General features: G+C 39.4%; 1 protein-coding gene across 5 annotated transcripts in view; it reads left to right on the top strand.

Moving 5' to 3' along the window:
• The window catches only part of VPS13D (vacuolar protein sorting 13 homolog D), a 189,126-nt gene that overhangs the window by 100,296 nt on the left and 64,447 nt on the right, over positions 1 to 24,383 (top strand). For 3 of the 5 annotated variants that reach the window (XR_013348386.1, XM_077837552.1, XM_077837555.1), the window contains 8 exons: positions 607 to 786; positions 1,118 to 1,234; positions 1,561 to 1,710; positions 3,009 to 3,158; positions 4,273 to 4,369; positions 8,444 to 8,595; positions 16,848 to 16,982; positions 17,548 to 17,715. Coding sequence is in view for 4 of the 5 variants with exons in the window: in XM_077837552.1 (XP_077693678.1) it covers positions 607 to 786; positions 1,118 to 1,234; positions 1,561 to 1,710; positions 3,009 to 3,158; positions 4,273 to 4,369; positions 8,444 to 8,595; positions 16,848 to 16,982; positions 17,548 to 17,715 (1,149 nt within the window). In the remaining variant the exon portion in view is untranslated. The remainder of the gene's footprint in view (positions 1 to 606; positions 787 to 1,117; positions 1,235 to 1,560; positions 1,711 to 3,008; positions 3,159 to 4,272; positions 4,370 to 8,443; positions 8,596 to 16,847; positions 16,983 to 17,547; positions 17,716 to 24,383) is intronic. The other 2 variants (XM_077837556.1, XM_077837553.1) reach the window with 1 other exon arrangement.

Raw genomic sequence — 24,383 nt, 5'->3', positions numbered from 1 at the left:
ACGTAACCAAAGAAATAGAGGTTCCACTATTAAGGACTTAACTCATAGTGATGTCAGTCTCTTTTTAACAAGTGACGGTCATCGTGTACTTGGCTTAACTCTGGATCTATTATAAAAGATGAGAAAATAGATCCGAGAACATTTCTGTTCCTCTGCAGAATACCTTTTAAGAAGAACTTTCACTCACTTTGAGCAGGGCTTTGATCCCATTCGCAGGTCTGAAGATGCAAGGTGAATGTTTAATCATGGACCCAGACGACTTTTTTTAACCATGCCAATTGTTGACATTCACTTACCAGAAACTCTAGTAACATAAAATACAACTTCTGTGGCAGCCTTCCTCTCTTACACCTGTGCTGTCTGAATCTTACAATTGGCCTAACTGCCCATCTGCTCAAATCAATTGTGGATTCTTTTCTCCAGCTGCATAAATAGAGAGAGAAAAAAATTAAATACATTTTCAGTTGATTGAAATAGCTTGAGCTATAGAAGAGAAGTGATTTTGAAATACATTTTAAAATTAAAGTATTCACACACCATTATCTGTGCCCTTCTGTATCGTTTCAGTGTTTCGACTTTGTGCTTTTAATTTATTTTTTTTTCTAGGCAAAAGGAGGAATATCAGGTTTGTGTGATGGAGCTGAAGTGGTTCTTGGTCCTGATACGTCTCTAGAGCTTTTGGGGCCCATTCCGCCTGAACAGCAGTTTATAAACCAGAAGATGAGGCCTGGGTCAGGAGTACTGGCAGTCAGAGTTGTCCCAGATGGGCCAACTCGAGTTCTTCAGGTGAAAGTTATTCATAAATTCTGGATGCAGTGTCATCATTAATTTTCATTCTGATGTTTCTATAATGTATGGAATATTTTGGATGATTTAAAAATGCAGCTGTAAATTCTTATGCAAAAGAAAGGTAGAGGAGCATAGTATTAATTTGTAATAGCATGAAGGGGAAAAAAATCTCATGTAATATAGAATTGGTTTCAGATTTGATCAGAAGTGTTGCCATTGTATTTTTTAGTTTAAAGCTTATGTCCTGCCATATATACGTAATGTACACTTGATTTCTTTTCTTGTACGTAAATAAGAAAAAGCTTCTTAGTAGTTCATTTTGTTTTAGATAACAGATTTTAACCAACGTAGAAATGATCGTTTATCGTGTGAAGGAGGTGAACTTCCAGTTACGGAACAAGATCTGCGCAAGTTAAAAAATCCAGACACAGATCAGGAATTGGAAGTAAGATAATAAAACCGATAGGCCTTTATTTTTTACCGTGAAGGAGGGATGCGTACAATATTGTCCTTTATAAATCTTTATCACTGTTCAGACCTCTTACTCTGTTTTTTTTCCGTGTTACAACCCCAAATTCTAAACTGAATTTCAGCAGTTAAAATAGCAAGTCATTCAGCTTGTCACACAAGCTTGTATAGTTTAGGACCTCTGTATGTATTTGAAGACTTGGCTAGCAATGAGAATATTTTTAAAACAGTTAAGTAAATGCATTGGCCAACAGAGTGAGTGTGTGTGTCTAGAATTTTTTTAAATTGTTTTTGTGTTTTCAGGTGCTAGTGAAATTAGAAGGTGGAATAGGATTATCTTTAGTTAACAAAGTCCCTGAAGAGCTGGTATTTGCAAGCCTCACTGGAATTAATGTTCACTACACACAATTATCAACCAGTCAGGTGCTTGAGCTCAGTATACAGGATGTACAGGTAATTATTTTTGGAACAAATTTGTGCATTTATTTTCATAACTTATGTAAGGATGCAAAGGATGTTTGTGTCTATACGTAATAAAGTAGTAAGTGATTTGTTGTGCAGTTTACAATGCTTAGGGACAGGTGATGTGTTTCAGATGAAACAATAAAAGCCCAGGTCTGGTCTGCAGCATATCAACATTAAAGGTGTCATGGTCACCTTCTTATAAGAGAAGAATTTTGCTCTAATATCCTGATCAAAATGTCTGTTCACTACCCTAAATCAATCAGGGAAAATATTAGCATTCAGTCTAATCTTTCCTCTTTTTTTGTTTGATTGCAGATCCAGAGGTAATGTTTTGCACCTGTGCTTTTTCATTGTCCTCTGTCATATACCTGTAGTTGAGACACTAATCTAGTTATTGCTTTAGTCTTTCCATTCCTTTTTAATTTTCACTGTTGTATAAGTCAAAATCTTTGTAATGTGCATAAACGTTGCAAAAAACTTCCTCCCCATTCTGTTCACTATTCTACAAAAATCATCAGGTGCTGTAGCTGAATAATCAAGCACTGAAGATGGTAGCAGTGGTACGTATAGTACCATACATAGGTCAGTGTAGGACAGAAGCTTAGAGACATTCTTGCTGTTTCTATTCAGATGGTGTTTTGCCTGAGTGGGGGGGAATTTAGGGCTTGGCCTTCAGGGGGTGCCACTTTACTACTCGTCCATTGTGGTGTTTCATATTCATGGCTCAGAAACCAATCTGTCCAATTTGGCCTCATTTTTGAGAAAGTGAAACCCTTCCAAGTATTTCTAAGCCCATTTGTAAGATGTAAGTTCTCTTAATGACAACTGTGTGTTTTTGTAGAATATCATATGTAAATTGAAAAAGGGTGGGTATCATAAGAAGACTTAAAATTGGGAAGCAATTTAATTCTGCATATCTTTTGTCAATAAATGCTTTATGATTTATGCCTTTAAAAATTCAGATCAAACTTGTTGAGCTTTTTAAGGATCCATTTTCTACTACCTAATGGTGTCTAGCATTTCAAGATACTCATGCACATTTGTATATGTTGCTAGTTGTAACAACACTGGTAAAGGAGAGGTATTTTTGAACACTTGTGGAAGGATTTTAATGAGTAAGAAAAATAAAATGTGCATAGTGTGTTCTGTGTGTCTGCTATTCACGAGACATAAACAACCCCACCCCTTTTGCAAACTTTTATCTTTCAATTTAAAAAGAGAGCTTAGATTTCATTATCTATGCTGAAGAGTTGTCACATTCTTCTGCTTTCTTGTTAATTCTGCAGGTGGATAATCAGCTCATTGGCACAACACAGCCTTTCATGCTCTTTCTGACCCCCCAAATCAGTGAAAATGAAGCAATTGAGACAGGCCCTGCAGTGCAATTAAATGCAATGAAATTTCCCAGTAAGAATGCACTAACTGATATATACAAGGTAATCAAGTTTGACTGTAGCATTCAAATGTCATAGTGTTTATTAAGAGTGTTTGTTTTTACCTATTCCTAGTTTTTAATCTGTAAGTAGTCTAAATTAAATCAAATGTGCAGATGTACTAGCTTTTTGTGGCTGAGAGGACCTTTCTCATTCAGACCTTTGATGCTCTAAGTATCCTAAAGTACATTGCGGTTGACGACAGTGTGGTGACAGTATGGGCAAATGTGGGAGCCATTTAACTTTCTTTAATAGTTCTCCCTTAAATTTTAGAAGCTAATTTATTAAGGGAGAAAATACTGACCAGGACCCTAGGATCATCTTCTGCTAGTCTCCAAAAAAAAAAAGTTAATATCTTTAAATTCCACCCCGACACCATCAAGAATGACAATAAGGTCCTGAATTTAATTAGTCATCTGAAGAATATTGCATATTATAACAGTACATGGAATTGCAGAAGTTGCCAAATTAGACCAAACCTTTAGTGCTTCAAGTCTAGGAATCTAACCTTCAGGCCCTAGCTGTTGCCTCAGAGAACTGAGAGACCCCACCTACCATAATGAACGGGCAGGATCAACTGTTCCATGCTTTACATAATGTATATAATGTGAATTTTTTTTCCCGTGGTCCTTGTGATGAACAGCTTCCACCTTGTAGCATCAATCCTAATTTAGAAGCATAACTACAAATGTTAATAGTTATATATAACATTATTTACTAATCCTAGCCTACACAGCAGTAACAAAACTAGGTTGGTTCTTAAGGCCCAGTATGAAACTTAAACCTTCAAAGTAAGTCTGTATTAATTTGGACATATTTGAAAAATAGCTGATTGCAATGTCAGAGTTCCTTGGACGGTAATAACTCTGCAATTTTAACATTTCGTAATTAAGCACAGATAGTTACAAGAACTAACCAAATACAATTTACTGCAGATTTCTTGTAACTGTAGGGGGGGGAAGGGCCCAAGACATTTTGACAATGGGAATTGTATTATGAAACCCTATGAATAAAAGAACTGTGTCAAGTTACAATAGATTTTTTATTGTTAATGAGGGTAGATGGAGAATTATTTCTGTTGTTCACAAAGTAAATTGAGATATGTTTATCTCTGTAGCATCTGATGATCACAGCTCGGAGGTTCACAATCCAAATTGAGGAGAAACTACTCCTGAAACTATTGAGTTTCTTTGGCTATGATCACTCGGAATCAGGTACAGTATAAAGTTACAAGGTCAGTTCCACAGTATGCAGGTTTTATTGTATCCCTGTTGTCTGCATACAAAATTAGTTCAAAATGCCTGGCAATTTCCACTGTTAACTTGAAAGCCTTTGACAGCCTGAAAACTTCCACTGTAAAAAGCTGGAAAGCTAAGATGTGTCAATAGCAGCTTACATACTGTGCAGTGTTTGTTCCAAGATTTGGGGAATGACTCATAGAACATTTTATTGTCCCGTGCACAGTTGAGCTGAGTCCCTATGGGAAGAAGTTTAATATTCCTCTTCAGTTCCTGTATCTGGATTCAGCTGAACTAGGGTAAAAGAAATGTTGTTATTTAGCCAACCACTTTGTTTGGCAATTTTTGTTTATTAAACAAACTCAAGGCTAGCGACTGGATCTCCATTCATTTGTTCCTGCGACACTTCCTCTTAGTTAATTCAGAAAACTTTTTGGCTGCCCCGACCTCTTAACTTGTGACATCCATACCCATGGCTTTAAGTGGAATAAAAAGGTTTCTTGCTCTTAGTTGAAGCAAAACAGACCTTGGAATGTTTTAATCTCTTAGGAGGGTTAGAGAGGCATCTATCTATTTTGAGGCTTATCAACATTTGGAAATTTGCTGAAATAGCAGTTCTGGAATAATTATTTTGGTATAATCTGGAATAATTAATTTGGGATAAATCCCTGTGTGGATACTCTTCTACAAACATATCAAAACAACTATTCCAGAATAGCTATTTCTGTAAATTTCCAAGTGCAGACAAGCCCACTCTAGTAGCTGAGTGCCTCACAATCTTGAATGTAATTCTACCTGTGAGATAGGGCAATGTTGTTATCCCCTGTTTACAGATGGGGAACCGAGGCACAAAAAGACTGAATGACTTTGCCTGGAGTCATATGGGAAGCCTCTGGTAGAGCAAAGAATTAAAACTTGGTCTCCTAGCTCTCAAGCTCTCAAGCTAGTTGTTAGTCCCTAACAACTGGACTGTCCTTCCTCTCAGTTTACTGCATTGCTTGTGCTCTCTCTTGTTTCCTTGTTTCTCATTGGTTCTTTGCTGTAAAGAGATCACAGTGTGCATACAAACTAGATCTCACTAAGAGACATTAAAGGTGCAGACAAAATATGGTTAAACTTGGTAAGTGCTTAAATGTATATGACAAAACAATTAGAAATGCTTTATGATTTATAAAGATGGTCTCATGAGCTCTAGAAAGAAAGAAAGAAGCAGCTTGTATCATTTGTATTTGAAATACGGAAATTGTTCTCTTTTCTGGAGGTCCGAAGAAGATCTTTAGAGGTTCTAATAGTCACTTGAGGGGGTAACTGAGCTGTTTCTCACCTCCTGTCTTCCCCAAACTGAAGTGAGGGAGGCAAAGACTGAAACTGTATCCTTTTCCCCCTCAGCTTGAGGGTGGAAGAAATTGAAGCTAAGGATACTGCCTTATTTTATACCACAGTTGAGGTCCTCCAAAAAGTTTGTCTGTATCCTCCAGAAATAAGAGGGAAAAGAGAACCTTTTACTCCAGATGTGAAGTATTATTTCCATTTGGGGAAAAAAGAAAAGTCTTTGAGGTCATCTTGATTCATTGTAAGGAATCCATAAAGGGGAACAAAAAGTCTCTGCAGTTTGCTTTTCAGCCTGCTTGGTATTTACATATTGCATATGTCAACATGCTATAGAAATTTCTTCCAGAACAAAAAGGAGATTCTCTTTCCAAAGTAACAAATTTCACCGCAATCTGTCCCAGAATTCCCCCCTGAGACAATCAATGTAACTGAGGTCAGGAGCGATTCTCAACTATGGAAAAGAAACCTATTTCTTGCTGGAGCTACTTAAATTATTTTTGTTGGTTGGCAAACTAATCATAGAATATCAGGGTTGGAGGAGGTTATCTAGTCCAACCCCCTGCTCAAAGCAGGACCAATCCACAACTAAATCATCCCAGCCAGGGCTTTGTCAAGCCTGACCTTGAAAACCTCTAAGGAAGAAGATTCCACCACCTCCCTAGGTAACGCATTCCAGTGCTTCACCACCCTCCTAGTGAAAAAGTTTTTCCTAATTTCCAACCAAAACCTCCCCCACTGCAACTTGAGACCATTACTCCTTGTTCTGTTATCTGCTACCACTGAGAACAGTCTAGATCCATCCTCTTTGGAACCCAATTTCAGGTAGTTAAAAGCAGCTATCAAATCCCCCCTCATCCTTCTCTTCTGCAGACTAAACAGTCCCAGTTTCCTCAGCCTCTCCTCATAAGTCATGTGTTCCAGTCCCCTAATCATTTTTGTTGCCGTCCACTGGACGCTTTCCAATTTTTCCACATCCTTCTTGTAGTGTGGGGCCCAAAACTGGACACAGCACTCCAGATGAGGCCTCACCAATGTCGAATAGAGGGGAATGATCACGTCCCTCGATCTGCTGGCAGTGCCCCTGCTTATACAGCCCAAAATGCCATTAGTCTTCTTGGCAACAAGGGCATACTTAATCTCCTTTAGTTCTAGTAATCTTCCTTTGTTATTTTGGGAATCTTTTTCTTGTTTGATGCTTTAAACAAGCTGTGTAATATTTGTGGAAGCTCAGTGAGTCACACTGACTTTGCTAATCATGCTAATCTGTGGCCTGCGTTGTGCAGGAGGTCAGACTAGATGATCATAATGGTCCCTTCTGACCTAAATATCTATGAATCTATGAATCATTTGAATCAGTTGGCGTATATTCTCTGGGGTTTTGATTTTATTTTCATTTTCCCACATGATCCATTTAACACATCTCTGCCTGAGGGCTTGTCTACACTGGCAGGTTTCTGTACAGTAAAGCAGCTCTTTGTGCTCACGCTGCCAAGCCACTTTGTGCACAGAAACTCCTCAGTTGCAGCGCTGCAAAAAAACCACCTCGACGAGAGTCGTAAGACTATTTGCACAGACCCTCCGGTGCTCTATTACCGGTGTAGACACTTGATTGCTTTCTGCACTGTAATTGGCCTCCAGAGCTGTCCCATAATGCCTCAAGTGACCACTCTGCTCATTGTTTTGAACTCTGCTGCCCTGGAGACATGTGCCCCTCCCCTTTCAAAGGACTGTTTCTGACAGCCTTTGTGTGGTGTGCTGATCTGCTCCGGGACACACAGCAAACCATTCATGTGGAATGCTTGTGCTGTTGATCACAGAGGCAGGTGTGTGTGTATATGTGTGAGTGTGAGGGAGTGCTGTGGAGAGAGCCCAGGGAGGGAGGCGGGGGCTGATGTCGGGGTTTCCCCTTCCCCCTGCCTCAGCACTGAATATATTAGCCTGTAGCTATCACTGTCTGTTCCCCAGTATTTTCATATAAGGGGCTTTTTAAATAGAAAATTATTTCTTTGCCCCCTCACCATACTCTGGTAATAGCTAGTCTATTGACAGAGCCGGACAAGGTGCTATTTGAGACAGGTTTTAATATTTTTTGTAGAGATTTTCTCAATTTCCATTCTAGTTGGGGCAAGAAGCCTAAACTCATTATCAATGTCAAGTACTTAATACGTTATTTCAAAACGTCGACATATAAGAAAGTATGAAGGAAGCAAAAAGAGAACAGATTTATTTGACTGCCAAACTTCATATTTACTTTTCTAAATGTAGCTCCCTTAATAGACTGTGTCTCAAAACGCACAGGGAAGGTTGTGTAGTTATAAGATATTTGTGTACTACTTTGTCTTCCTCAGTACACACAAATTAGAAGTGGCAGCAAACCTACTGACTGAAGACTAAGGTATGAGGTCACAAGTTAGGTGTCTGAGTGCCATAATTTGTATTAACTAGCTACAAGTAAGGAATCAAGGTTTGAGATGAAAGCACTAAACTGTGAGGTTTCTCCTCCATCAGAGGCAGATTTATTGAGTAGAGATGAGTCCACTTGAACACTCTAGGTTGAAATGCCACCGATCATGGGAAAGTCTCGATTCAAACATTACAAGCTGAATCCCTTTGTAATCTTCAGCTGAGAAAGCTCAGCACTATTTATAAAATACACATTCATAGTTTTGTATACTTTCGTAATTACCTGATTTTTATTCCTATGTTATGCTTTGATAGCAGAGGTTGAAAAGTATGATGAAAACCTCCATGAAAAGACCGTTGATCAAGGTGGGGCCCAGAAGCGATACTACTTTGAAAATCTTAAAATCAGTGTGCCACAGATAAAGTTGAGTGTCTTCACGTCCAACAAACTGCCTCTAGACCTCAAGGTAAGCCAGTGCACACAACACCTCATTAGATCTATCTTTCTAACTAGATAGATTTACTTTGGGAGAAAAAGGTATGTACATTTTAACTTGCTGCTCTCTGTTTCTGCTTATGCAGCATCTTCCTAGATTGCAACATCTTGTACAAGCTTTCTTATAGCAGTAGACTCAGAGGCTCATTGTTCGAACACCACATATTAACTTCTTGGTGCATCAGCCTAAAGTTTGGAGGTTTAAAGCTCCCTGGTTATAGTAAGAAGCATAGACGTGCCTTCTTCACTATATTATCAATAGAAAAATACCTGTTGCACACATTTAAATGCATTGTTGTCATCAGTAGTCAAAACAAGATATATGTACGTAGGGATCAAGTGGTAGCAACTAGGGTTGAGTGAATAATGTCGTCTGAGTGAAATGCTTTATAATATTAATATTAACGGGAGTGTGTGTTCTCCTTGAAATTCTCTCTCTCACAGACAGACAGACAGACACACATGCTCAAAAACTAAAAAGCAATAACACAGGGTAACTAAAAATGGATAAATCCTAGCCTTAGATTGAAGGCCAACACAAGTAACACCAGCATACACTGGAATTTAAAGCTAGTGCCTTTATTTCACAGAAGTTGATTTATGAAAGGACATTCAATTGCAATAAATAGCATAGCCACATCTCAGAGGATTTTGAAGGAGTTTCCTCTGTCTTTCCTGGATGTCTATGACATGATGGTCCATAAAACCATTGCATTCTTCTAGAGATAAGACGTACAACCAATGCAAGTAATATGCAGTCTGACGCAAAAAGATGATATTAGTACTAACTAGTTTTTAACATCTGTATGAGTCATGATGCTTTAATAAGTTTTTGGAATGTCACTAGGAAATGCCAGTTCACCAATAGGAATAAGAATTCAGATAGTTCTCTTCTTCTTTTTCAGGCTCTTTGCCCCCACACTTTACGCAGGTTTAAAGGAGAACAAGTGATTAATATTGCTCAGATTCGCTTTTCATGCAGTTCTTCATTAGCATAGAACTTACCAAATCCAGCTAATCGAATTCAAGAGAAGGTGTATTGTCAGAGTCTTAGGAATCCACATGCATAGTAATCTCACCGTCTGGCATTTCAAGCCACTCCGAAGTTCTTGCCATATAGTCTGCCCTTAAATTCTTTAAAGTCCTGAGGAAAATCATCAAATGAGCAGTGGATCTGTGTGTCAGCCATTATTGCATCCATTTGACCATCTATGTAAAATGTCCGTACCTAAAACGGAGAGTTATATGAAGCTCTGAAATAGTTTCTTGTAGCTCATCTTTTGCTTACTGCAATGATTAGATCTGTGAGCTTCTTTAATTCAGAGTAAGGTAGCAGCTCCGGTATGAGGCAGGCCCCAGGGTCAACTGGCTCATATCGCTCTGGAGGTATCTTGAGCTGGTGGGGTGGGGGGAGGGAATGCTGTTGCCAGTTATGCCTTTTCCTGCTAAGCATTTTGCAGTGTCTGCTTCAAGAGGCTTGTATAATTTTTGCTTGCGCAGAAGGCAGAAAATTTCCAGCAGAAGGGAAAGCAAACCCGCAGGAGCTCAACTATGTCTATGAGCTGCTTGATTCTCGGAGGAGAATTCTGCTCTGTTACACTGATGGGAAGGACCCCATTGTCTTTAATTATAGAATCAGTGTTAATGTGGTAACACAGCATCTAACTAACTGAACTAACTAACTTCTTTAATTCAAAATGGGCTCTTAATGATAGAGAATGTCAAGCTAATGTCATACGCTAAAGAGATGGCAGGAAAGGAATAGTCTGTGTCTGGAGGGAATGGGGCATATAGAATGAACAAGGCAAGCTCCTCAACTGTAGAGAGCAGCATGTGGATAAGTACAGGAGAATCACAGGAGAGTGACTGTAATATGAGAATGCAGAGAGATGTTAGAGAACTGGTTGCTAGTGCTGGTCATATACTTTTTGACTACATTTTTTGGGGGGTCAAAAACTGCCACTTTGTCATCCAAAACATGTAGGGAAAACAAAAGTTGATGGAAAAATTTCACAGGTTCAGGATGGATCAGAGAGAGATTGAAAACCCAACTTTTTACTCTAAAAACAGACATTTTATCACAATTTAATTTAGCAAAACCCAGCGCACAATGAAAACAAATGTCTAAACCTTGAAAGTTGTCATGAAACAAATGTCATTCCCTGACCAGCTTTACTGGCCTCCTGAAGTGATGGGGAAGGCTAACTTTTCCACTGTTAACCCTTTTTGTGTACATCACCATAAAATTAAAGTAAGGGGAGGGAGTTCATACAATCTGATTAAAACTAAAAAACCTGAAACCATTTCTACCAGAAATGCCAACAATTTGCAGAAAATAAATTAATGAATGCTTTGAAAATAATATCAATAACAAATTAATTCAAAATTGGCTTTGTTTTTAAACGGATACAAAATGAAATTAAATAATAAAAATAAGAGATGAGAAAACCTGTTTAGATCATTTACTGTTTTCACCCCACTAATACAAACACTGCTAAAAAGCACCCATTTAAAAAATGTTTTCTTTCGTGAGGTGTTACCATGGAATTCCATGGAGAACTCAGCCATGGGAAATAAAATGAGATTCATCTCCACACACTCAGACTGTTTTTAACAATGGTTCTGTGAACAAGGACAAGTCAAGAACACGTTACCGGCACTCTTTGTGGTTTAACACAGGATGCAAAATGTGTTTGGTTTTTTGTTTGTTTTTTTTTTAAATTGTTTTCTATTGGCACAAGAGAATGCTCCTCATCCAGATCTGCTTGAGGGTAAGGAAGAGGAGGGAAGTGGTAGTGTGTAGGACTGCCTGACCGGCCAGACAGGTTTATAAGACAAGTTGTTTTAGAGACATGCGCTTTTCAAACAAAGGCAGCATTTAGCTAGAGCACTAAATGTATTTTCACAGATCTTAAATACTTTTGCTGGAATTTTTTTGACCCTACTACAGTCTCTCTTGCCTTTTTTTTTTTTTTTTTTTTTTTTTATTTGAAAGAAACTGGTATTGTTAACTGTGAAAAAAGATACGTCCCGGTAGCTGCCAGCATTGTCTCAAGAGAAAACTGGGCATATAAATTTTTTTCTTATAAAAACAGTCAGTGGCTATGTAACATGTATGAATTTTTCAGAGAAGGGAGTTCCAGTCCTGTGTGGTACAGAATAGTTTAGGAGAAAGAGTATTTACAGTACAGTTTTATATCAAAGTTATTTTTTATACTATTGATAGATATTTTCCCTACCTCCTCAAATGTTTTTAAGCCTTTGACAGTTTAGTGCCCATGTCAGTGCAGATGGATCATTTATTTTTATTAGTTACCTGTATCAACAGACCTGCTTTATGTAACATCTAACGATCATGGACAGGAAACTGCTTGCTACTTGTGCAAATAAGTGACAGGTTTGTACACTATTGCATTTGTTTAGTTACTCAGTTACTGCATGAATAGTTTCTAGTTTATCCTGCCCCCAACACACACACCTATACCAGCTGTGCAACATAATTTAGTGGCCTGCAGATGGCAGAATAACTCACTTTGCCTGATTTAACTTTACATTTTAACATGGGTTTAATAATGATTAATGTAGAAAGATAGAACACAAATGCCAAAGATTTCTTGATACCTTAGAGTTTCAATGGATTAGGTATTTGGTGTGAATTTTGAAGTTAGTGAATGATTCAACAGCTAATGCCACTTAGGAAATGAAAAAAGTGAATTTTTAATCTTCATTCTCTTTCTGCATTTTCTTCTTAGAATTTTAGTTTTCCTGTTAAAAGGAAATAAAAGGTAAAGAGTTCCTCAGATGCTTTTCATCTCATTTTCTGTTGTATTTGACGACATACCTCAATTCTGTGACGTTAAAATATATTTTAATTTTAAAAATCCCCACCTCCAAAAGATCTAAAATTCTAAATTTTCAAATATAGAACTAAGGTTTTTCAAACTAAATGTTATCGCTGTTTCTTTTCATTTTTTTCTTTTCATTTCTTTTCCTGAATTCACTTGTCCACAATTGTTATGCCATGCTTGTCTCTTGGGCGACATTCAGTATTGGAGACCAAGTGACACTGGCGTCATGGAACCCCACTCTCTTCCAGATATAACATTTAGTGACACTGATAGCAATAACATCACGGATGCCATCACTCATTTCAGTCATAAATAATCTAGAGTTAAAGTTCATGAATAGAAAAAGTTCTGCCAAAGATCGTTTCTGTTCACAGGTAGGAAAGGTTCTGCCAAAGCTTGTCTTCATCTAAGAGTAAGTTTTTCAGAATGAGTGCTATGAATCAAACAGAAATTTAGTGTTAGTAAATTTCAGGTATATCACGTATCTGATATTTTTTAATACTAAAAAGTAGCCACAGTTGAAGATTCCAAAGTCCATATCTTCTTTGTGCTAGTCCTAGTGAATGATCCAATAGAAACACTTCATAAAGAGAATTGCCCTTTCTCAATCTTACTTTATCACTGACATTGTCTAAGGTGAAGATGAGCAGTGCTGCTCTAAAGTAAATTAGCGTATGTGCAAGCATCACCTGGGGTGTCCGTTTCTTCAGTCGTCTTCCTCCACTGCTCAGACTTCCCCCATAAGGCTCCCTCCACTTAGACCTCTATTTTCATCCTATTTAAAAAATAAAAACTTGCTTTATTCTACTGCTCTCACGCCCATCACTTTGGTTGCAAAGGGGTAACACAAACATACTTACTCTTATTATATCCTTAAAACAAGCTCTGAAAATGAGTTTACAGGGGGCGAGCTATATGCGGCAGGATCAAAAATCCATCAAAACTACTGGAGGAAGGCCAAGACCCATTCTAACTAAAATGTCTTATTAGAGTTGTAATTGGTTTTAGGCGTAATTTTGTAATGTTAGAACTACAAATTAAAAAACAAAACAAAACTTGCAGCAAATAAAAACATCTTCAGTCAGTCTGAGGATTCCTCAGCCTCCCAGCCACCTTGTGAATGGATAGACCATTAGACCATATTTTATTTTTTAAATAGGGGCTTAGGCCATGTCTGCACTATCACTTACGTACGCAAAACGTATGTCGCTGAGGGGTGTGAAAAAACCACGAAATTTTGCCAGCATAAGCGGTAGTGTGCACAGCACTATGTTGGCGGGAGTGCTTCTCCCGTCAGCATAGAGTGACTACACAAGAGATCTTACAGTGGCGCAGCTGCATCAGTACAGCTGTGCCGCTGTAAGGTCTCTGGTATAGATTTAGCCTCAGATACAGCATGTCTACCTTAAATATCCTTTTAACACACATACCGAACAAAATACAGATGGGGCCAGTATTCTCATTGCTGGCACAATTCCCTTCTTTCACAGTGTTGTTTGCAGTATCCCAACAATAGTTGTCTGGGTAAAACCAGACGCTAACTATACTGTTGAATGAACGCTCACAGAAAAATAACAGACAAAAAACACCCTATCACCTGTGGGCAAACATTTACCACAAAAAGAAATGGGGTACTTGTGGCACCTTAGAGACTAACAAATTTATTTGAGCATAAGCTTTCGTGAGCTATAGCTTCCTTCATCGGATGCATCCTTTTCTTTTTGCGAAGACAGACTAACACGGCTGCTACTCAGAAACTTACCACAAAGCAATTGTCCCATATCTGACCTATGAGTCCTCTTTCTCAAGGGAAACCTGCTAAACACCTTCAAAAGAGGAGCTTGGGAACTTAAATTAATACCTCTGCTAGACACTAGAAATCATGGTCTCAACAGAGGCGCTGTTTTTATGGATCACTACAACAATTTGTAATCTTCTAACCCTCCTTTGTCATATGACTGTAAAGGTATTAATTGCCCACTTCATTTTAAGTGGTTTCTTGCAACATGTGTTAACGCCTTACACTTAACAATCTGCCCCACCTTGTATTTAACTATGACACTCTGGTAACCTTTTCCGGACCTGAAAAGCAGCTTTGTGAAGCTCTAAAGCTTGTCTCTTCCTCCAACAGAAGTTGGGACAATAAAAGATATTACCTTACCCACCTCATTTCCTTCACAATGTTAATTTAAAAGGCAATTGTAAGTGAATTGCACTAAACACAGATAATGATGAGAGATGAGACTGAGGTACGTTAATGCCTGTGGCCTCCAGGAAATTGTGTACGTAATATCACTTCATCTTAACACAGTGGTTCTTAAACTTTTGTACTGGTGACCCCCTTCGCACAGCAAGCCTCTGAGTGTGCCCCCCCCCCTTCTATATTAAAAACACTTTCTTATATATTTAACACCATGTCGTGGGGCAATGACTCACCGCTGCGGCACCTCCTGCTGGTCGTCCAGGGAGTTAGCTCTTTTCAGCCAGCAGTGCCCTCTGCTGGTCGGTGTCTTGCCTGCCGCTGGCCCCATGCCCCTCCCGGATCCCGGTGCCCTTCTAGTTTAGGGTTCTGCCTCCTAGCAGTACCCCCTCAGTCTGGGTCTCCCCTCCCAGGGGAACCCCCAACCCTCTATTCCTTCCTTGCCTCAGTGGCTACTGTTGGTCATCATCTGCTCCCTGGGGCAGACTGCAGTCTTTACCACTCATGAACGGCAAGTGGGGTCAGACCAGCTGCCTCTGTCTACATCTGGGTCGCTCCTCTTCAGCCTTAGTACCCTTTCGTGGGCCTTTACCTTGGTCTGCAGCCTGGGGCTCTGCTAAGCTGGAGCTCCCCAGCTCCCTCTGTCCTTCCCCAGCACTGCTCTGTGCTAGGTACCTTCCTCAGCTTCCCAGGCAGCCAGGTCCTCTTCTCTCCATGTAGCTAGAGAGCATGTCTGTCTCGGCTTCTGGCTAACAGCCCTCTTATAAGGCCAGCTGTGGCCTGAATGGGGCGTGGCCCCACCTCTGGCTACTTCCCCCAATCAGCCCAGCTTTCCTCCAGCTACAGCCCTCTCTTAGGGCTGTTTTAAGCCCTTTGAGGCATGATGGTGTGACCATCCCACCACACACCATTATAAATGCTGGATGCAAAGCTGGGTTTGGGGTGGATCCTGACAGCTTGCGACCCCTCATGTAAGAACCTCGCGACCCCCTGTGGGGTCCCGCCCTCCAGTGGAGAACCCCTGTCCTAACACATCCAGAAGAGTGGAAAACCTCTAATGTGCCATCCAATATGTATGGAGGGAAAATTCCCAAACTTTGGGTTCTGTTTAATTCTGTGTATTTGAACAAGTATCAGAATAATTAAGTAACTGACACAAAATTAAGCACAGGATCTTAGAAATAAGTTTAAAAAACATATTCTTTTGAAACTAAAATCCTGTCAAGTTGTTGGAAGATTTGTTACATCAAGAGGTATACTTAATTACTCTCTAACCAGTGGACAAATAGGGTTCAAACAATTTATCAATTGTCAGTATATTGGCGATGTCGAAAATTGCCATAATTACAAAGTGATTACTGTATGTTCCCAATTATCCAAATAATGTGGGGGATTCAGATTTTTATCTCAATAATCAGGAATTTGGATAGCCAAGAGTGCAGGAGTCATTCAGCATCAGGGTGCCTCCTCGAGTCCCCATCCCCGCTCATCCTTCCCTGGCCTGGTCTGCAAAGAGGAGGAAATCTCTGCTCTGCCCCGTTCACTCATTCCCATGTCAGTGGGGCTGCAGGGGGCTCCTTGACTGCCCCTAGGGTGACTGACACTGGATCCCTGCAAATGCAAGGTGCTGGAGTGAGGCTGCAGTCCTGGTGGGGCAGAGCAGGGACTCCTGGCCAGTACTCTCCTCTGCCCTGCCAGGATCGCAGCCTTCCCTGCACCTTGTGCCTGCAGAGATCCAGTGTCACAGGCCCTGCAGCAGCACAGGGAGCCCTTTGCAGCTCCGCGGTCATACCCCACTAGCTCGCTGACTCCTGTGACAGCAGGGCTGTGGAGGGCGCTGCTGCATGAGCCATTCAGAAGCAGGGTGGCCTCCCGGTACGGGATTTATCTTCATCCTCTTCCTTTACAGCTGTGACTGGGGATCTCTGCTTTATTATCCAAACCTCCTCATTATCCACGTCCTTTCCTTGTCCCCCAGCAACGAAGGGATTCAGATAATGCGGAGGTTCAGATAATAGGGTTTTGGATAAATGCGAATATACTGTTTCAGGAGCAAGTTGTTATAGCTGCTAGATAAATTTGATTTGTTGCCTGCTTGGAAATCAATTAATTCAGACATCATGGAGGAGAAATACAGATGAACATAAGTCGTAATTCCAGTTTTTATTTCATTAGGCACTGAAAAGCACACTGGGATTTCCTCTAATCCGATTTGAAGATGCAGTGATTAACCTGGATCCATTCACTAGGGTCCACCCATATGAGACAAAGGAGTTTATCATTAATGATATCCTTAAGCACTTTCAAGAGGTGAGTGTCAGATAAATCATATTGTGACATCCAAAAAAAGTCTAAAACTTTTCTGTTTTAGTAGCTCTTTATCAAATATTAAATTCCTTTCCCTGTTTTAATGAGTAAATACGTAACTCTTAATCATTTTGTGTGTTTATATAAATACTCTTTAAACATACTGAATGTTAGGGGCCAGATACTCTGCTGGAGTCTACCAATGTAGCTCCGCTGAAATCATTAACTTCTGGCTCCTCCATCTTTAATGTTCTGGTATACTTTTTACTTTGAGGGGAATTCGCCTCTCCAGAACGAAATAGTTAAATTGTGTTCCCATTTTTCAAATTGATCAACAGACACAGATTGGTAGGCAGACATCATATTAGATAGTTTTACCAATCAGAACATTGTACAAAGTACAAGTGTTGTTGACCATGTCTCTTACGATAACGTTTTGACTTTTGCATGTTTTTGTTCTTTCCAGGAGTCAAATGTTAATGTGTTGTAGTTTTTAAAATACTATTAGCCCTGCTGACCATGAAATCTGATGTGTAGATAATGTTTTTCATTTAACTGTGTTTTATAGGAGCTGCTTAGTCAGGCAGCAAGGATTTTGGGCTCGGTGGATTTCCTTGGCAACCCTATGGGTCTCCTGAATGATGTTTCAGAAGGTGTCACAGGACTAATAAAATATGGAAATGTTGGTGGCCTTATAAGAAATGTCACACATGGAGTATCAAACTCTGCTGCAAAGGTAATTGTTGTTACATGAAATAATCTGTAGATAACGTGCAAGTTAACACACTAAAAAGACAAGTTGCGTATTTGTAGATACATTAGAACTAATTAGTTAATCACTAAGATGTATTTAATTATAAACAGATCATCCTTGAATTTTAATTTCCATAGGTCTTTCCTGAGGAATAAAACTTGTGTTTGGGGTCCAGGCCTAGTAAACACTTCTGCACCTTGGTTAACTTTAAGCATGTGAGAAGCCCCACCAAAGTCAATGGAATTACTTAGGTGCTTAGAGTTACTCATTTGCATAAGTGTTTGGAGATTCAAGGCCCCAGTTAGTAACGTAATAATTCTCCATCATGGTTAAAACATGAGTCTTCCTGTGTACATGAATAGAACTGTATATTAACTCTGTTATAGAATCCTCCTGAAATTCTAGGATATATACAGGGCTTTTGGATGTTCCGGTTTAATTCTTCACTTGGAATTTAATCAATTAATATGATGTGCATATAAAGATTATTGTGAACCTGGAGTTGAAGGATTTGCCAGCACTACCCTGGATGCTACCTTTTCTATGCCACATAGTAGCAAGTTTTATTTTACTAGGTTTTAAAGTTGGTTTGCTTGTTTTGAAAATGTCATTTATTCAAAAAAAAGTATTACTAACTGTGTACAGCTTTCCAGTTTTGTGCCTTTTTGATACTCTGATAAAACAAAAGTGTTGGATTTAAATTTAGCTAATAAGTAATTCTATGCTGTGGTGAAAATGCTTTTGTTCTTCTGAGGAGAGCGAAGGTAAGTTGATTAGGAGGCTCTAGTGCACTAGTACTGTAACTGTTTTAAAATCTCATGAATGATTTTGTGCCTAAGAAAGAGGCACGGTCTGAGCACAGGACTTAGAGCTAGGAACTCCATGAATTATTTTATTATTGGTATTGCGGTAGCTCCTAAGAACCGCAATCATAAACCAGGAGCCCATTTTACTAGGTACTGTACAAACACGTCTTGGTTTTGGCAATGACTCCCTTTGTGGTCTTGGGCAAATTACTTAACCTCTCCTCCTCGGGTTCTTTATATGTAAAGTTGGAATAATACCTTCCTCACGTGCGGACTTTTTAGTGGAGAAAGGGAGCTCTATTTAAGAACTTACTATATTATTATTAATAAAACATATTTCCATCATAGATCATGGTGGATCCTAAAGATATGTTCTATCAATTTGGGAACTAGAGGGTCTGAAATAGAACTGAAAGTCCATGATAGTTACTTGGGAATTTAGGTTATAGAGAAAGTAATATACATAATGGTTTTAACAGTCTGAATATCAGTCGCTTTTGAGAGTTCCATAATGTTGCTCTTCCTTCTTTGTGGGTGGATGGGGTTAAGGCATCTACAGATGAACAAAACCCAGTCGTAACAGGGTTATTACATGGTGAAGAGCAGTTATTTGTTCAAGGTTTAAGATTTCTGGAGCAGACTGTTTTTGGGGTTGGGAGGTGTAGGAGAAAGAGATTAAACAAGTAATATATTCCTATTTGTGGGAAAGAAAGTATTCTCCTATTGGTAGTCTCTGGTAGATGTGGGCTTGCATCTCTTCCTCTGGTTCTGGAAGCTTGCTTTCTTGATTGGAGGTATGTGGAAGTTGGGCAATCAGTTTACACTGGAGAGCAAGGGTAGTCAATAGGCGGACCGCAGGCCAAATCTGGACTGGCAGCCACTTTTGAACAGACCCTGAAATACTTGTATTTACTTACTATCATGATTGTTATTATTTCTATTATTATTTCTTCTGGAGTCTGGACCTTGACTGTACCTTGAGCAAGAAATATGGACCTTGACAAAGAAAACAAATTGACTACCCCTGCTGGAGAGGCTGTGGTTACTGTCACAGCTCAGCTTCACGGAGCACAGTATGTACAGAGCATCTTCCTTGAGGGGCAAAGTACTGTAAACTATACTCCCAGAATTATCCTTGTGCTTTTTTCTTAGGAAAATCCCAAACATGGGCTGTCTGTGATAGGATCATGGAGAGAATCCTTTTTTCTTCTTAACTTAGAGTGGCAGCAAAGATGCAAGGAGAGTGATCACCAGGGCAATAAGGCTATATCAAGATCTTCCTTATAAAAATGACCTATGTTAATTACAAAAAACTGTTTGTCAACTTCTCAGTCACAATGTGTATGAGATAAAACAGATCAGGGTTAGTTATAAGGCATGTCAAATGTCCAGTGTCAGTTGATATGAGGGGACAGTCCATGTTTCAAGCACAAAGATTTCTAATAAACCGAATTCCATTCTGGAAGATCATTCACCTAGGATTGAGGTAGACAAGAGAAGGGCCACAGTCTTTCTGACACAGGAAAACAGTCATCATGATCCAGTTTCTAATTTCCAAAGTATCGTGGAACTGGGTGATATCAATCCTCCTTTACCTGAAGCTTCTGTCTCTTCTAGTCTCCTGCATGGAGATTACTCCAATGATAAGACAACACATGTGAGAGTTTCAGAGATTGTTAAACTGGCATAGAGTAATCCCCAACAGGAAATGTAAAGGAAAGTGAAAATACCATTCAAGAGGGATCCACTGTCTTATGTAAGGATTCTCCTTTCACAATCTGGTCCCCAAACCCCTGGCCTTTATATATGGGAAGCACATTCAGGACTCACAAGGAACACGGTCAAGGTATGAAAGTCTTCACAGTGTTAACTTTTGCTAAAGATAAGTGGTCAGGTTGGCCCTTCAAGACTTGGCAGAGCACCTGAGGAAAGAGCACCTCCTAACCCATTTGGGCAACCAGACAACTGCAGCATACATAAACCAGAAAATGGAATGCAAAAGGTTGATCTAAATACAGGAGCTTTATGGATGCTGCCTTGGACAGAAGATCACTTAGTTTCTATCGCTCCACATAAAAGGAAGCACACTGAATGCAAAAGCAGATAGACAATGCTGTGCAGTCTCTGCACCATGGAACATTGTTGCTGCTATGCAGGGACCTATGTTCTCCCCAGGTGGAGATGTTCCCATCCAGTAAAAATTTTAGAAGAAGGCTGCTCTTCACTAGGGAAGAAGACAAGAGGTCAATAGGAGCAGAGGCTGTGACCCAAACATGGCCAAATCTACTTTTAGACACTTTTTCCCTTTCTCCCACTAATAGGAAGAGCAATTCAAAAGGTCAAAAATGTAGTAGTATTGGGCATTCTCATAACCCCAGATAAGCAAAGACCAGGGTTTTCATACCTAGCAAATCTGCCACAAAGCTCTTCAATAGGTCTTCCCAGTAAACAAAGAATCTTCAAAGTTTGTGGCTGTATCCTAACCCAAGTTATCTGAGTCTTAACACCTTGTCTATTGAGCAGCAGCAAGTCTTAACCAAGATCGCATACTGCTTCTCAAATCTGATAAATACCCCACTTGTTCCCAGCAAGGTTTCCACCCTTTGGGTCTTCGCAAACGTATGAACCAAATCTCATGCTGGTGTTAAGATGGGAGTATCGGCACCAGTATTCAGGGTGTTCCATCTCCTTTAGATTTCTTACAGGGCAATCTAAACCTGCAGCTGAGATCTCCCATCATATCATCTATGTCCAAGCACTACCAGTGTCACAAATACAGGCCTATCCAAGTCTCTGGTAGATCACTTAATGACATGGAGCTTCCTTAGAGCTGTCCATTTGTCCAAACGAACACTTATGCCCACGTTCTGTGCTTACAGTGCTGTATGCTCTTATGATCCATCCGTTCCAGCCATTGATATCTATTTATTTTGTATTTCCTTTCCATACAGATTTGTTTCCTGGTTGCAATCACATCTGCAGTAAGAGTCTCATAAATCTCTGCCTTTAAAGGCACGAGCCTTACTGCATTTTCCACAAGGGCAAGGTCAGTCTTTGAACTTCAGTCATTTGTAACTAAGGTTTCTGTTGGAGAGATTTTCAAAGACACAGAGGGCAGTTAGACGCCAAACTCCCATTGAAACTGAATGCGAGTTGAGCAACCAACAGTCTCCTTCTCAAAAAGGGCTTCTCTCAGCAGAGTGATAATCCCCCTGTTTATGGGGCGTGGGTGAGCAAGACACTTGTGATGAAGGTGAAGGCTCCTCCCCAGCTAGTTGTACTGCTTTTGGACAACTAGATATAGCCCTGGAATGCCAATATAACTCAAAACTGATATTTCAAGTATAACTTGTGAAATGCCATAACTGCTACCATGAGTAAAATTAATTAAAACCTGCTTTCTCTTTAAAAAAAACATATATATACAGTGCATATATATAACTGTACGTCGCATAGGTACCATTTTAATTTTTGTTAAGTATAAGAAGGAAAAACTCAAATCTGACCCTAACTGCAACACAAAACATGACCTGGCCGACAGATCATGTTCATGTTGCTCCTCCGGTGCCGTCTGTAGAGACAGTATGATGAATTAGTGTCTGCTCTCACTACCAGGGGTTTCACCTGATTCAGCGGTGCCAGAAATTGTTCCCTTTCGTCAATGCAACCAATTCTGTAGAGCTGGCAAAGCAGCCAAAACTTGATGAACTGTCCTCCATATCTAATAATTACCAGCCACAAGCTGGAAAAACTTTCACAAATCTTATTTGTTTTTCAGTTACCTAGTGTCTTATAAGATCTGTTAAATAAAATTTATATTAGATTTTAAGGTGAGTTGGAGGCTGTAAATAGGACTAGATCTGTTCTGTTCATACAACCATGTCAGGCTAAACTTTAATCATCACTTTAAAAGAAATCTATACAGAGAGAGTGCCTACATGAACTGAAAAGTAAGTTGTTTATGAGTTGTATCTGTTTTTGTCATTTTATGGCTTTTCTGTTTTACAGTGTTATTGATTATTCCTGTAATGGCTTCTCCATGCATCTCAGAACACACAGTGGGTAAATGCCTTCTTTCAAGTAGGAGAAGTTCAGTGTATTTAAGTTGGCACAAAACCTTAGGTTAAATAAAGTTCATTTCAGACAGTTTTATAGTTTTTATCCCTTGGAGGCTACAAGTTTTGTATTTTAAAAAGTACTTTGATCCTAAATATAGGCACCTGAGGGAATTTGATTCCCTCTGCATGGAGGCTCCTACAGTGGCCATATGCACAGAAATGGCTCAAATTCTTGGCATGCAAACCTTTTTCTTTTTTGTTTTCCGCCTTAGGCATGATACTACTAAAACCTAAAATTATTACTCTTTCAGAGACTTCTCAGTCAGAAATGCATGTTAGATGCTGACCTAATACCAAAATAAATTAAAGCCCTGTTTTGACTCTGTACTCTCTTCTGACTTGAAGTCTTTGTTTCATTGTACCCATTACTAGTAAATAGATATTGTGCCGAGATAATGCAACTCCTGGTGCAAAATGATTACAAAGTTTAATATACTTTATAATTGCTGTGTGCTATTTTATGTGAGAATCAACTTTTCAGATACTGTACGTGATTTGTCTAAGATTTGCAATCCGTCTAGGAACCCATCCTATGGGTATACATACGTTACAGCCACTGGTGTGAATAGAATCTCATGTAGATGTACTCGCACTAGCTGTGCTCAAGCTAGCTTGCTAAAAATAGAAGTGAGCAGCTCGAGCCCTGACCACCCCGGATACCTTCTCACTTGTGCAGCCAGCGCTGAAGCCCGTACCACAGTGTCCTTACTCTTCTTTATGGCGAGCTAGCTACAGCAGAGCTAGTGCCACAACATCTCCCCGGGCTGCCATTCATCCATTTACATGCCTGGCTTCAGTGTAATGTATCCTAAATCATTGGTATGTGATGGAAAAGCTGCGCTCCATTTCTGCATACAAATATTTGATGGAAAAATGTTTTAAAATGAATAAAGGCAACACTGGAAACAAAACTATACTATAAAGCTTTCTGACCTTGAAAATTCCACCAGACAGCTTTGCCAATGTACCTCAGTTTCCCTGGTTTTCAAATTCTAGGTCTCTTGAACCCTGAATGCCAATTGTAACAAATTACTTGTGGACATAAACAGACAAGAACTAGTATGAATCCATTAGTCATTTTTACTTGAGTTAAATAAGGAGGTGAAAGGCTTGAGCCCTGAGTCTACTGTGCCTTACATTCAGCCAAACCAAAAAAGGGCCTGTCCAGGACTGTCTGCATTACAAATACAACCATGTCAGGGGTCCCAATTATAACAGGATTGCTCCTTTGTTTGCACTACAGATTTGTAGTTGGCTAAGCTTTACAGTGTTCTGTAACCTACCTAAAAACTCGGTCATGTCCCAGGCTTTAGCCTGCTTATGGCAAAAGGTTAAGATCCTAGCTTTACTTCAAATGAGAACTAGGTCTATTGACATGATTCCTTTTGTAGCAGAAAAGTCTCTTTTGTAACTATCTGTCAATATAATACTAAACATTTAAATCAAAGGAAGAAAATCATAAGTTTTTGCAAAGGGATAATAAAGATTCTGAAAGCTATAGATATAAGCAACATAAAAGGATAAAACTCATAAAAGAGATCTCATATTTTCTGGTAAAGTTTGGTGTTTTCTGAAGGAGGTTTTATTTTGCTTCCTTAAGCAGTTGCCAGCTGGTGGCTGGGTTTTTGTAGGTGTACTTTTTGCACTAGTTCTTAGTTTTCCAACTCTGGAGTAAAAGAAAACAAAAAAAATCCAGGTAAAGGAGAATTTCTTTCATATAAAATCA

The sequence above is a fragment of the Eretmochelys imbricata genome, chromosome 18, assembly GCF_965152235.1.
Source record: "Eretmochelys imbricata isolate rEreImb1 chromosome 18, rEreImb1.hap1, whole genome shotgun sequence".
Taxonomy (NCBI): Eukaryota; Metazoa; Chordata; order Testudines; family Cheloniidae; genus Eretmochelys; species Eretmochelys imbricata.
The sequence above is the reverse complement of the archived record's forward strand: the minus strand, read 5'-3'. Positions and strand labels throughout refer to the sequence as shown.